We start from the raw sequence: 12,477 nt of genomic DNA on the forward strand, positions 1-12,477 counted from the left end.
TCTCGCTGCGCACGCATCCTGAATGTTTACAAAACGGTAATTCATCTATGCTGTTGATGTTGCTGGTACATTCATTTGTGTGTTTTACTTGAAATATTTTGTCTGTGGCATGCTTAAGGACCCATTTGGAGATGTGATCAAGAAGATCATGGATGAAATCCACACACATGCTGACCTGCAGCCCCTTTGTGAGCCCGGCACACAGAACTATGAACAGTGGGTCGTGCAGAAAGAGCAGAACGGTGAGTTTACTAATCTTTCAGAAAGACACTCTGGATATTTTTTGGAAATATTTACTGGCACACTGAACACCTGGAGAAAAAAAAAAAGAAAAAAAAATATATATATATATAAAAATAATATATATATATATATATATATATATATATATATATATATATATATATATATATATATATATATATATATATATATATATATTATATAAAAATATTATATATATATATATATTATATAAAAATATTATATATATATATATATATATATATATATATATATATATATATATATAAATATATTATATAAAAATATTATATATATATATATATATATATATATTATATAAAAATATTATATATATATATATATATATATATATATATATATATATATATATATATATATATATATATATATATATATATATAAGCAAATTACAACAATTGCAAATTGTGACTTAGTACAGATTATGATTTCGGTCAAAAATCTGTCAGAATTATGATTTCGGTCAATTAAATAATAGCACAAACCTGAATATATATATATATATATATATATATATATATATATATATATATATATATATATATATATATATATAAACCTCTTGAATTGAACTTTTCTAAAGCTTTTTTTCAATTTTCTAAAGCTTTGGGACTGCAGCGAACTAGACAAAGTGAAATAGGCCAAAATATTCTCAAATAGCTAAACATCAATTTGAAGTACAACAAGAGATCCTCAAATAGTTGGACTTGAAAGTAAAGTAGACCAAAAGATACCCAAAAGTTAGATTAATTGGGATCTGAAAGTCTGGAGAAGGTTATAAAGCCATTTCTAAAAGCTTCGGAACTCCAGCAAACTAGACACTGAAGTGAAGTAGACCATTAAGCAGGTCGCACATCAGACGCGCCGCTCGGCGATGTGCCGCGCAACGCCACGCAGCGCCATGCATTATAGAATTCTAAACATAGGTTTCTATCAGGGTACGCACACCGGCGCCGCAAGTCGGCGGCTGTCGGCAGCGCCCAACCACGACTTAGGACGCAGTTTATATTTCAGCCACGCCACAGAGCGCCACCTGATTAGTTTCATGTTAAACATCATGCGAATGTGCACGTCTGGTGTGTGATACTTTAAACTGTCATGTGCGCGCCGTGTCGCGGCGCCGAGCAGCGCTTCTGGTGTGCGACCTGCTTTAGATCCTGAAATAGCTAGACAAAGAGGTAAACCATTAGATCCTCAAAAGCTAGACATAAAAGTGAAGTAGACCAAAAGATCCTCAAATAGCTAGACATTACAGTGAAGTAGACCAATAGATCCTCAAAATTTAGTTATAGTTTACCAATTTAGTTTACCCAATTCACCTGTATCACATGTCTTTGGACTGTGGGGGAGCACATGGAGGAAACCCAAGCCAACACAGGGAAAACATGCAAACTCCACACAGAAATGCCAACTAACAAAGCCGAGGCTCAAACAAGCGACCTTCTTGCTTGAGGAGACATTGCTACTACCCACTGCGCCACCACGACGCCATCTTGAGACATGTGTACGCCAATTTGCAACTGTATAAATGTATTATTTTAAACAACTGATAACTGAAATATCCAGAGAGCACTGGTGAAGATCAGTTAACCACAAACTGCTTATTTGCTTAAAATCAGCGCTACACAAGTCGTTTTTGGCAAAGCTGTTACTAAACCGCGGTTACTTTGTGTGTGTCCTTTATTTCCTGCCTCCTTCGCAGAAACCATGACCACAATTTAAACCTCATTTTGTGGAAGTCATGATAAGAATGTCATATACAGTCATGCACTCATGCAAAATGTGTCATAATAAGCCGCAGAAATAACAGAGTCTCTTTCCTGTTTTTAAAGTAAGCGCCTGTTATTTTACTGTGAATTCCAGCAGAGTTTCTGAGCTCTGTTCAGACATTCAGCATAAGAGATACAGCAGTCGAATATCAACTGTACAGACATAAACAGTGCTCACCATTTGAGTACACCACTCACAAATTTCTCTTTTAAATTAATATTTTCTATAGGAAGCTTTACAATATTATATTTGTGCATATACTTTAGATTAGTCAGAATTGAAGCCAAATCTGGGGCTAATCTAACAAAATAAGTTGCGATAACGGAACAAAAAATATGTTTTCCCTTTTTAGTTGAAGTTTTTTTTAAAGGCTAGTTTGTCAATTTATTGAATCTGTTTTATCTTTCTGCATTGTAGCTTGGTACGGTAATCTGAGTGCGTCAAGTAAGAACAGGCTGAGCAGCCTGAATAGGGTGGCAGGCAAGATCATCAGTTTCAACTGAACTGGTTTTAATGGTAATTTACCATAATAATAATTTAAATTATGAACAGAGTAGGAGTCTGGTTCGCTTTGCCGGCAATAGGTCAGATTTGTTTCCAGTGCATGTTGGACTGTGGCAGGGCTGCCCCTTGTCACCAAATCTATTCCAAATTTTTATGAACAGAATTTCAAGGTGCAGCCTTGGGCTGGAAGGGGTCCAGTTCGGGGACCACAAGATTTCATCTGTTATTCGCAGACGATGTTGTGCTGTCGGCTTCATCGAACATGGACCTTCAGCATGCACTAGGGCGGCTTGTTGCAGAGTGTGACGCGGCTGGGATGAGAACCAGCACCTTCAAGTCCAAGGCCATGGTGCTTCTTCACCGGAATAAGGTGGTTTGCCATCTCCAGGTTGGAGGAAAGTCTTCACCCCTAGGTGGAGGAGTTTAAGTATCTCGGGGTTTTGTTCACGAGTGAGGGAAGGATGGAACATGAGATTGACAGGCGGAATGGTGCAGCAGTAATGTGGTCGATGTACCGGTCCATTGTGGTGAAGAAGGAGCTGACCCGAAAGGCAAAGCTCTCGATTTACCGGTCAATCTACGTTCCTACTCTCACCTATGGTTATGAGCTTTGGGTCATGACCGAAAGGACAAGATCTCGGATACAAGTGGCCGAAATGAGTTTCCTTCGAAGGTCTTATGCATAGGGTGAGGAGCTCTGATACCCGGGAGGAGCTCGGAGTAGAGCCGCTGCTCCTCCACATCAAGAGAAGTCAGCTGAGGTGCCTCGAGCATCTGTTTCGGATGCCTCCTGGACGCCTACCTAGGGAGGTGTTCCAGGCATGTCCCACCAGGAGGAGGCCTCAGAGAAGACCACTGGAGGGACTATGTCTCTCGGCTGGCCTGGTAACGCCTCGGGATCCCCCTGGAGGAAGTGTCTGGGGAGAGGGAAGTCTGAGGTTCTCTTTTAAGACTGCTGCCCCCACGACCCGGCCCTGGAAAAGCGGCAGAAAATGAATGAATGAATGAATGTTTTAAAGAGAGCTCAGGGTATCTTATGCACCCCGGATCACTCATTGTACTCTGTGTCTCAGCTGCTGCTGCATTCTTTTAGAATGGTGGCCTTTAGGTCATTAAATGAGTCCGGGGGCGGGGGGGGGGCACCTACAAAATGATGTACGGTATGTTGTGCTGTAATATTTTATTAATGTGTACATGGATCTTCACTTGTGTTATGGCACCTTGCTGCAATTTTAGTTTCCCTAAACAGGATAATAAAGTTGAGTCAAACCTAGAGAAGTTGACAGCGCTTCTGGACACTGTTAACATAGGGCTTCCTTTTGGCACAGTACAGTATTGTGGAACTTGACAAAAGTTTGCCACAGTAGTCCAGAGCCCATGTGGTGACAAGGCTTAGATGAGTGAGAATTCTTGATGCAGTGCTGCCTGAGGGATCGGAGATCACAGTTGTTTAGCTTAGGCTTGGGCTCTTGTCCTTTACAGACTAAAATTCTCCAGATTCCTTAAATCTTTCAATGATGTTCTGCACTGTTGAAGGTGAAATATCCAAATGTCTTTCTCTCTTTCTTTGGGGAACTTTGTTTTTAAACATTTCAATGATTTTCTCATGGATTTGTTATCAAACTGGCGATCCTCTGCCCTTCTTTGCTCCTAAAGGACTACACCTTTCTTGGATGCTGCTTTTCTACCAAATGATAATTATAGATCAACTGTTGACATCACCCGTTTCGAATCACATCATTATTTCACCTCATTACCCGCCCTAAATTGCTCCTGTCCCAACTTTTTTTGCAGTGTGTTGCAGGTCTGAATGACAGGAAAGCATGTATATTTACAAATGAAATGAAGTTGACCAGACAAAATATGAAAAAATTTGTATTCATATCGTCTGCAATGAAATACAAGTCAAAGTAAATTTGGAAATCACTTTCTTTTTTAAATTTAATAAAAAAATTAAATTTTCCATACTGTCACAACTTTTTTCCTGATTTTGGGGCTTTAGGTTTTTATCTTTATTAATATTATCTCAGATTTCATCATTAGCTAAACCAATGGAAAAAAAACTTAAGATATTCAAATAAAAGGAGAAAATAAAGAGAAAAGATTGAATAAAACTATTTGCTAAACATTCTCTTCTGGAAAAATGTGGATTTGTACTTGCAAATTCAGAAAAGGAAATCATAAGTGGACTTCGAGAAAATAAAACCATGCTGCCTTTGTAGATGGTGTATTCTGGGAAATTTTCCTACCCCTTTGTTTTGAGTGTGGTCCTAAAAAAATCTCAGTTTAAAGGGGTCTCTAGCCCTTCCCCTTAGCCCTATGTCTTCAAGCTTAAGAGAATTGGGACACCCCTACCCCTTTATGTGAATGCACAAAATGAGAGGTAGGTGTAAAGGAAAGAGCTAAGGGGTAGAATTGGGATTGGGCCTAAATATTGTCTGTGTTTTTCAACAGCTGCTAAAGAGGAGAATCAGAATGTTCGCGTGTGTGCCGAACATCTCCGCCAATACAATGAGGCTCTTCATCAGAGCAACACCATTCGAATGTCTGACGCTTTCCGGTTCCTGGACAAATATCACAATGAAGAGCTCAAGACCAAATCTAGCCCTGACGAGGAAGGCAACATTACAATCACGGACACAGAGAGATTCCTCTTCACTTTGTTCAAAGGTGTGTATGATTTGCCTAATTACCACAACTTGCCTAATGAACCTAGTTAAGCCTTTAAAAGTCACTTTAAGCTGAATACTAGTCTATAGTATAATCTTGAACAATATCTATTCACATTATTTACTTTCATAATGTCAAAGGTGAAAGAAATCAGCTGTTAGAAATGAGTTATTAAAACTATTATGATCAGAAATGTGCTGAAAAAATATTAGAAATTGGGGAAAAAAAGTAATACAGGGGATAATAATTCAGGAAGGGTACTAATTTAATTGTCATTTGATTTCAATGAACAAAATGCTTTATCTGCAGTCTTAACTTTTAGCTATGTATAATAAACCTTCCTTCAATACACGGCAGACAAAAAAGCGAAGCTGCAGGAGCTGATGGGAAAGCCGCAGTATGAAAATAATAATCTGGCCCAGCTGAAAACCATCATCCTGAAGGAATTCAGCACCAGAGAGAAGGCGAGAGGCATCATATTCACCCAGACCCGCCTCAGCGCCATCGCTCTCTGCCAGTGGATTGAAGAAAACCCCAAGTTTGATGAAGTGGGAGTCCAAGCCAGTTATCTGATCGGCGGAGGAGACCAGAGCGTGGTGAAACCCATGACCGCTGTAAGTCACTGAATGTGTGTGTTTACATGAATTTAGACTAAAACGCCATTTTAAAGGAGACCTATCATAGATATATACACTAGATATCGCATAGGGACCCTGAGCATGCGTCAATAGCGCCGCCACATTGGTACAGTGCTCCCAGGACAAGTGTCATTCAACCGCACTAGTCAACACAGTGTTATTACGTGAAGATGCAGGACTTTAGTGCTGTGTACTAGTGTAGTAACGAGCAAACAAAGAAAACAAAGCACAAAGGCAGAACATTTCATAGGTAGGATTAAGTTTTTACGTTTTTGTATGTTCTGAACTTTTGTGCTAAACAGGTCACGTTATTGATGATAACGCAGTCACTTACTGCATTCACTATAAGGCAAAGTAGCTCCAACTCGCACTAAATACTCGGCTTATGCTAGTTTTGTTGAATAAAATCAGCAAACAAAGCAAAAGAAATATGACAACAAGATGCCAGAAACTGGTATTATTGTCGGCTAAGTGAAGGAGTCGTTCATAACGGAGATTCATTCACAAACGAGTCGCTCCCTCCGTCAGTATAAGAAGTGAAAGCAGGAGAGGAGGTGTGTTTTAGGACACGGATTAGATCAAATTTAACAGGGAGGGTGAATAGTACATTTCCATACACACAAACACAAGCTTTTTGTCAGAAATGCCAGTGCAATCACTGATCCATTAATGTCGAAAAATGATGTACATTATAATTTTCGTAATTAAAAAAAAAATTTTGAATACTAACATTCAGAAAAACTCCCGATCATAGATATATGTGTATATCTCTGGCTTTGAATGGCCACAGTCCTCCACTGTACCTTGGTCCCGCATTCATTTCAATGGAGAGCTACCCTGTTCCAAAATGGCGGCTCAACTGACGCATTCCTTCCAATAGACAACAACAGGGTAGACGACATCTAATGTATATATCTATGGAGACCTATTATGCCCCTTTTACAAGATGTAAGATGATCGTTGTTTTATAACTCTTTGAAACCGACCCTTTAAGGTGCATTTTTAGATTTAAATTTTTTTTTTTTTATTTGGATTGATTTGCATTTACTGTACGTCTATTAATTTAGCAGATGCCTTTACCCAAAGCAAATGACAAATAAGGAAAATGAACACTTCAAATCACCAGAGAACAGCAATACTGTATATACTGTATACTCTTTGATAAGTCTAAGTTAGTTTAGCAGTAAGCTTGGTGCAATAGTTGGTTTTACCAGTATTAAGCTGCAACACCAGTTCTGTCATTTGCCCCCATGTCACATCCCCCACCACACTCATTTTTATTTTATTACAGTAATAAATATAATTTAATTAGGTTAGAGATAAGACTACAATAGAAAAACTGAATGCTCAATCCCAGATAAGCAACAGGAGTATCAGAAAGCAGGTCAGTGTAAGGTCATTCCACATGTGGAGTAGTGATCGGAAGTTTGGATCATTTTACTGACTCGGATCTTTGAGTCTCGTTCATCAAGATGAACTAATCTTTTTGAGTCATTTCGTTTATTTGGTTCAATTTGCCAAAATATTATTAAAATGTTACGAATTGCTTCCAAACACATCTACAACTAGCCCAAAAGGTTGACTGCACGACAAATAAGTCATAAGTAGAATATAAGAAGGAGAAAATAATAATTCAATGTTTACCTGCTCTTTTGTCTATAAAGGTATTGTTGTCTCTTTGCTCAGCTCAGCTCTTCATGTCTTCAAATGTCAGGGGTTCATTCACGTTACACTGACAGTCACATATAATCTTAATCAATGCACAGTCTAAGCCGATAGGAGCCATGATCGTTCGTTCATCACGTGACAGAATGACTCAAACCCGAGGACTCAAGAGATGAACGGTTCAATTCTTTTTCCGGCTCTAAACGCGTATGATTGGCCCGTGATGAACGAGTGACTCAGACCTGATAGAGGACTCAAGAGGTGAGCGGATCAATTCTTTTTCCGGCTCTAAACGGATATGACTGGCTTCTGCCAATGTGATGAAGACTTGAAATTAACGATACTACCTGCACAAATGTGCGCACGCGCGGATGAACAAATCACTCCCTGAGAGGACTCGTAGTTCCCGAGTCATATTGAAGATTCTTTCAAAATGAATAAAACGTTCATGAACGACCCATCACTAATGCGGAGGAATGCTGTCAAGACTGCGCACACATCATCATCTCCATAGTTACTGTCAACAAATATCATATTTGTTTTTGCTTAAATCTAAATGTTACCTGATTTTTCAGCTTTTTTATTCTTAAAAAATTTGCAACAATTTCAAAAACCCTTTTTCACATTGTCATTATGGGGTATTGGGTGTAGAATGTTTTAGGAAATAAATTAATTTAATCTATTTTGGAAAAGGCTGTAACAAACAAATGTGAAAAAATTGAAGCACTATCAATACTTTCCAGATGCACTGAAAACACAGATACAGGGACACTGGAGCATTTGGAAATGAAAAAGGTCCAACAGAAACGGACGTTTTTAAAATTTCAGTATTAATTGATATTGAATTCCAGTATTTACGCTAGTTTGAACAAACAGCAAACATCATTTTTTGAGTGTATACAAGTTTGTTATTGTACTCATTGTACGAGTTTGTTATGGTATTTATTTATTTATTAAATTTTTTTGTCGATACAAGCAATTGACACTCAATTGTCACTCAAAAATGAAAGTAGTTCAATTGCGCACATAATTTATACACCATTTAAAAGCGCCTTGCCCCGAATGATGTCGTTATTACCACACATTGGTTAACCGGTGGAAAAATGTCATCGCAACCGTATTTCCCCGGGTTTTAGTTTTATTATTATATTAATAATTATTATTGAGTCCTTGTAATGGACTGTATTAAACAGCGCATATGGAAAGGAAAGAGTGCGTTTCAACAGGTGGTTTGTTATGCCCACTTCCCTGTGTGACGCACACTCAGGATTGCACTGATGAATTGTTCACCACAAAAATTGCTCTGACAAAGTAAATGAGTGTTGATTTCATGTGTGCTTTAATCAAATTTCTTGCTGTGTTCAGGCGGAGCAGAAGGATGTGCTGAAAAGGTTTCGTACAGGCGAGATCAATCTGCTAATAGCCACCACTGTTGCAGAAGAGGGTTTGGACATCGCTGAATGTAATGTGGTCATTCGCTATTGCCTGGTGACCAACGAGGTCGCCATGATTCAGGTGTGAATATAGGATTTTTGCTCAATGAAGGTGCGCATGATGATTGTACGCCCTTTTGGTCTTTGTAGCTAATGTAATTTCAATGAATATTTATAATATATTTTAAGTTTATTAGGGTTGTCAAGATACAGGAATTCGATACTAATTGGTACTGATAAAAGCATCAATTTCCCGCTAACATTTGAGCACTGTTAGGCGTGTTCTTGTACAGCGCTGATTTGCCATTGTGTTCACGTGCTCAACAGAAATGACTGTGATTGGCCGTGAAGGTCATCAGTTCACTGAACTCACCAATGTATACTGGGTGTAACCACAGATACAGGGACACTGGAGCGTTTTAAAGCTGCAATTCCTCAGTGAATTGCTCGTATGTCAGCTTATAGACAAACCAACTTGAATTTAAAATGCTCCAGTGTCTGTATCTGTGGTCACACTCAAACAGCGGTGAGATCAAAGTCACGTGGATCAGCTGGTTTGTTTATTAGCTGACATGCAAGCATTCCGCTGATGTATTGCGGCATTAAAACGCTCCTGTGTCCCTTTATCTGTGTTCACACAGTAAACAGTGGTGAGTTTGAAGAACTGATGACCTTCACGGCCAATCACAGTCATTTCTGTTGAGCATATGAACACAAGGGCGAATCAGCGATGTTTAACAACGTGCTCAACAGCACTTAAATGTTAGCGGGAAATGAACGGTTTCAATTTCAGTACTGACTGGTATCGAATTCCAGTATCGCGACAACCCTTGTGTCTATACAAAAATGTCAATTTCTTAGACATGAAGCATTAGCAGCTCTATTTTAAAGGGATATTTCACCCTAAAATGAAAATGTACTCGCTGTTTAATTATCCTCAAGTGGTTCCAAACCTTTATGAGTTTATTTTTATCCTCTTGAACACAAAAGACATTTTGCTAAAAGCTGAACAACTGTAAACACTGATTTACATAGTAGAAAAAGTAGATACTATGGAAATTAGATGTTACATATTTAAAATTTTCTTTAAAATAACTTTAGCGTTCAACAGAATAAAGAAATATCTAAAGTTTTGGAACCAGGGTGCAAATTACAGGGGGGTTTGGGGAGGGATTGACCCACTAATCAAAGCTTGATCTTCCCTGAATGTGTCAAAATGAGATGCAAGCGTGGTAAGCCGTTTATTAGTGAGAAATAGCTATCTTAAATAATAATATTAATAATTAAAGTAATAGATAATATAAATACACATTTGACCACCTCTATGAGGGTTCGTTGTAGGGCTGCACAATGTATCATTTACGCATCGACATCGTAAAGTGTGTATCTGCAATAGTCTCATCGCGGCATATGCAATGTTGAGTAGGGATTAAAGTTGATCGTCAATTGAAAACACATGAGATGTGTGGAGTTATTGCAAAGCATAACTATAATAGATTGAAACTTTATCATGTGCATGTGTTTTAAAGCCATTTCAACAAAGAGTAGATCATTTGTGCACAATAACATAAAGCATTTGTGTCTTTAATGAAGAATATTCAGACTATACAGTATTAATTTACATTTAATTTCTGTATCTGAACACTGTTTTACTCTCCGGAAAACCATACAGAACAGTTTATTTGACTTTTTTTAAGCTTTATAGCAGTGGTTCTCAAACTTTTTTCACCAAGTACCACCTCAGAAAAAATTGTCTCTCCAAGTACCCCCATATAACAGATATTGAAATACAGTAGCGTAGTAGGCCTAATTAAGCAGCTACATCGCTCAAACATGGCAGATTAATTCTCATTAATATGAAATTGTATTATTTGTAGCCATTTAAAACATTATATAGAGTTTGAACATTAACTGTACTGTGCTTACAGGTAAAAAAAATAATAAAAAGATTAAATAAAATGTCAACATTTAAATTATAATGTGCTTTTAAAAGTTAATTATTTAGCGATTCCTCCACGTACCACTAGAAGGAAGCCTGCGTACCACTAGAGGTACACGTACCACAGTTTGAGAACCACTGCTCTATAGTAATTATTCTTGCTTGCAATTTGTTTATTGGTTTTTTTATCCATGATTCATACCCTTACCAATTTAACCCAACCATCTAAATCAATGATTTCTTTTGTACAAATGGAGCTATTAAAGCCGTCTGGTGAAACTGTATTCATTTTGCAGTATGTATCGCAGAAAAACAAAAAATGTCAGATTTTTCCAATATCATGCAGCCCTAGTTCTGTGAATGCTTAACCACGCCAATCTGTGTATGCGAGAAAGTTCATTAAACAGTCTGAAACTGTCAAATCTAGAGCACCGATAGACATCACAGTGTTCACAAGACATTTGTCTTGTAAAATAGCTGTTTGTATACATATAGCCTAAAAGTAAAGTCAAATTAGACAGTTATATAGTATAGTTTGAATAGTTTGACCTACAGTCACCTCTGAAATAGCAAATCAGAGTTTACTGTAGGTCAGAATACACTGATTATCCCTGAAAACTTGAATACCTTTTATTAATAAATTAGATGTAATTTAAATGCATAAATACATTTGATTAACTAAGGCATGTATTTACACTAACTAAGATTATTAAATTCTAACTCTTTTTGGAACCAACAATAAAAATAAAAAAAAATGGGTGAACTATCCTTTTAAAGTGTCATTGTTTACTCTCTATAGGCCCGCGGTCGAGGAAGAGCTGAGGACAGTAGCTACACGCTGGTGGCGGAGGCCGGGTCTGGAGTGGCGGAGAGAGAGAGTGTTAACGAATACAGAGAGAAAATGATGAGCAAAGCCATCGCTAAAGTCTGCAAAATGAACCGAGCTGACTACGAAAAGAAAGTGAGAATCTACTTTGATTTCCGAATTTGACTGGAGAAAATTACCCACATAGTGCTCCTATTAAGCTTTTACAAATGTTTACCTTTCATGTAATGTAATGAGTAATGTAGCTGTTTGATAACATAACATCATAAATTCTTCAAATTTCCAAAGATAGTGCAGAATAAATGGATTTAACATTTGAAATGGATCAGAAAATTTGTCTTAAAATACTCCTAAGACTCACTAGTTTAAAGAAGAATTTCATTAAATGACGTTTTGATCCACATCAAATGTTGACTACTGTAGCATCCCAATAAAAAGAAATCATAACTAATTTCAATTTTAACCTTTGCAGATTTGTAGAAAAAATAAATATAAAAATAAATAATTATATAAATTATAAAAAAATAAGTAAATATACCAATAAATATAAGTAAATAAATATAAGAATAAAATAAATAAATAAAATAAACATAAATAAAATTAATATAAAAATAAATAAATATATAAAATAAATATACAAATAAATATAAAAATAAGTAAATAAGTATAAGAATAAATGAATAAATAAAAACAAATAAACATAATAAATAAATAAATAAATAAAGTATAAAAAGTTAATAAATGCAA

General features: G+C 36.9%; 1 protein-coding gene across 1 annotated transcript in view; it reads left to right on the plus strand.

Moving 5' to 3' along the window:
- Positions 1-12,477, plus strand: part of ifih1 (interferon induced with helicase C domain 1) — a 74,659-nt gene that overhangs the window by 55,304 nt on the left and 6,878 nt on the right. The window contains 5 exon segments of the mRNA NM_001308563.1: positions 119-242; positions 5,014-5,229; positions 5,587-5,843; positions 8,898-9,047; positions 11,704-11,865. Of these exon segments, the coding sequence (NP_001295492.1) occupies positions 119-242; positions 5,014-5,229; positions 5,587-5,843; positions 8,898-9,047; positions 11,704-11,865 (909 nt within the window).

Source organism: Danio rerio, chromosome 9 (assembly GCF_049306965.1).
Source record: "Danio rerio strain Tuebingen ecotype United States chromosome 9, GRCz12tu, whole genome shotgun sequence".
NCBI lineage: Eukaryota > Metazoa > Chordata > Actinopteri > Cypriniformes > Danionidae > Danio > Danio rerio.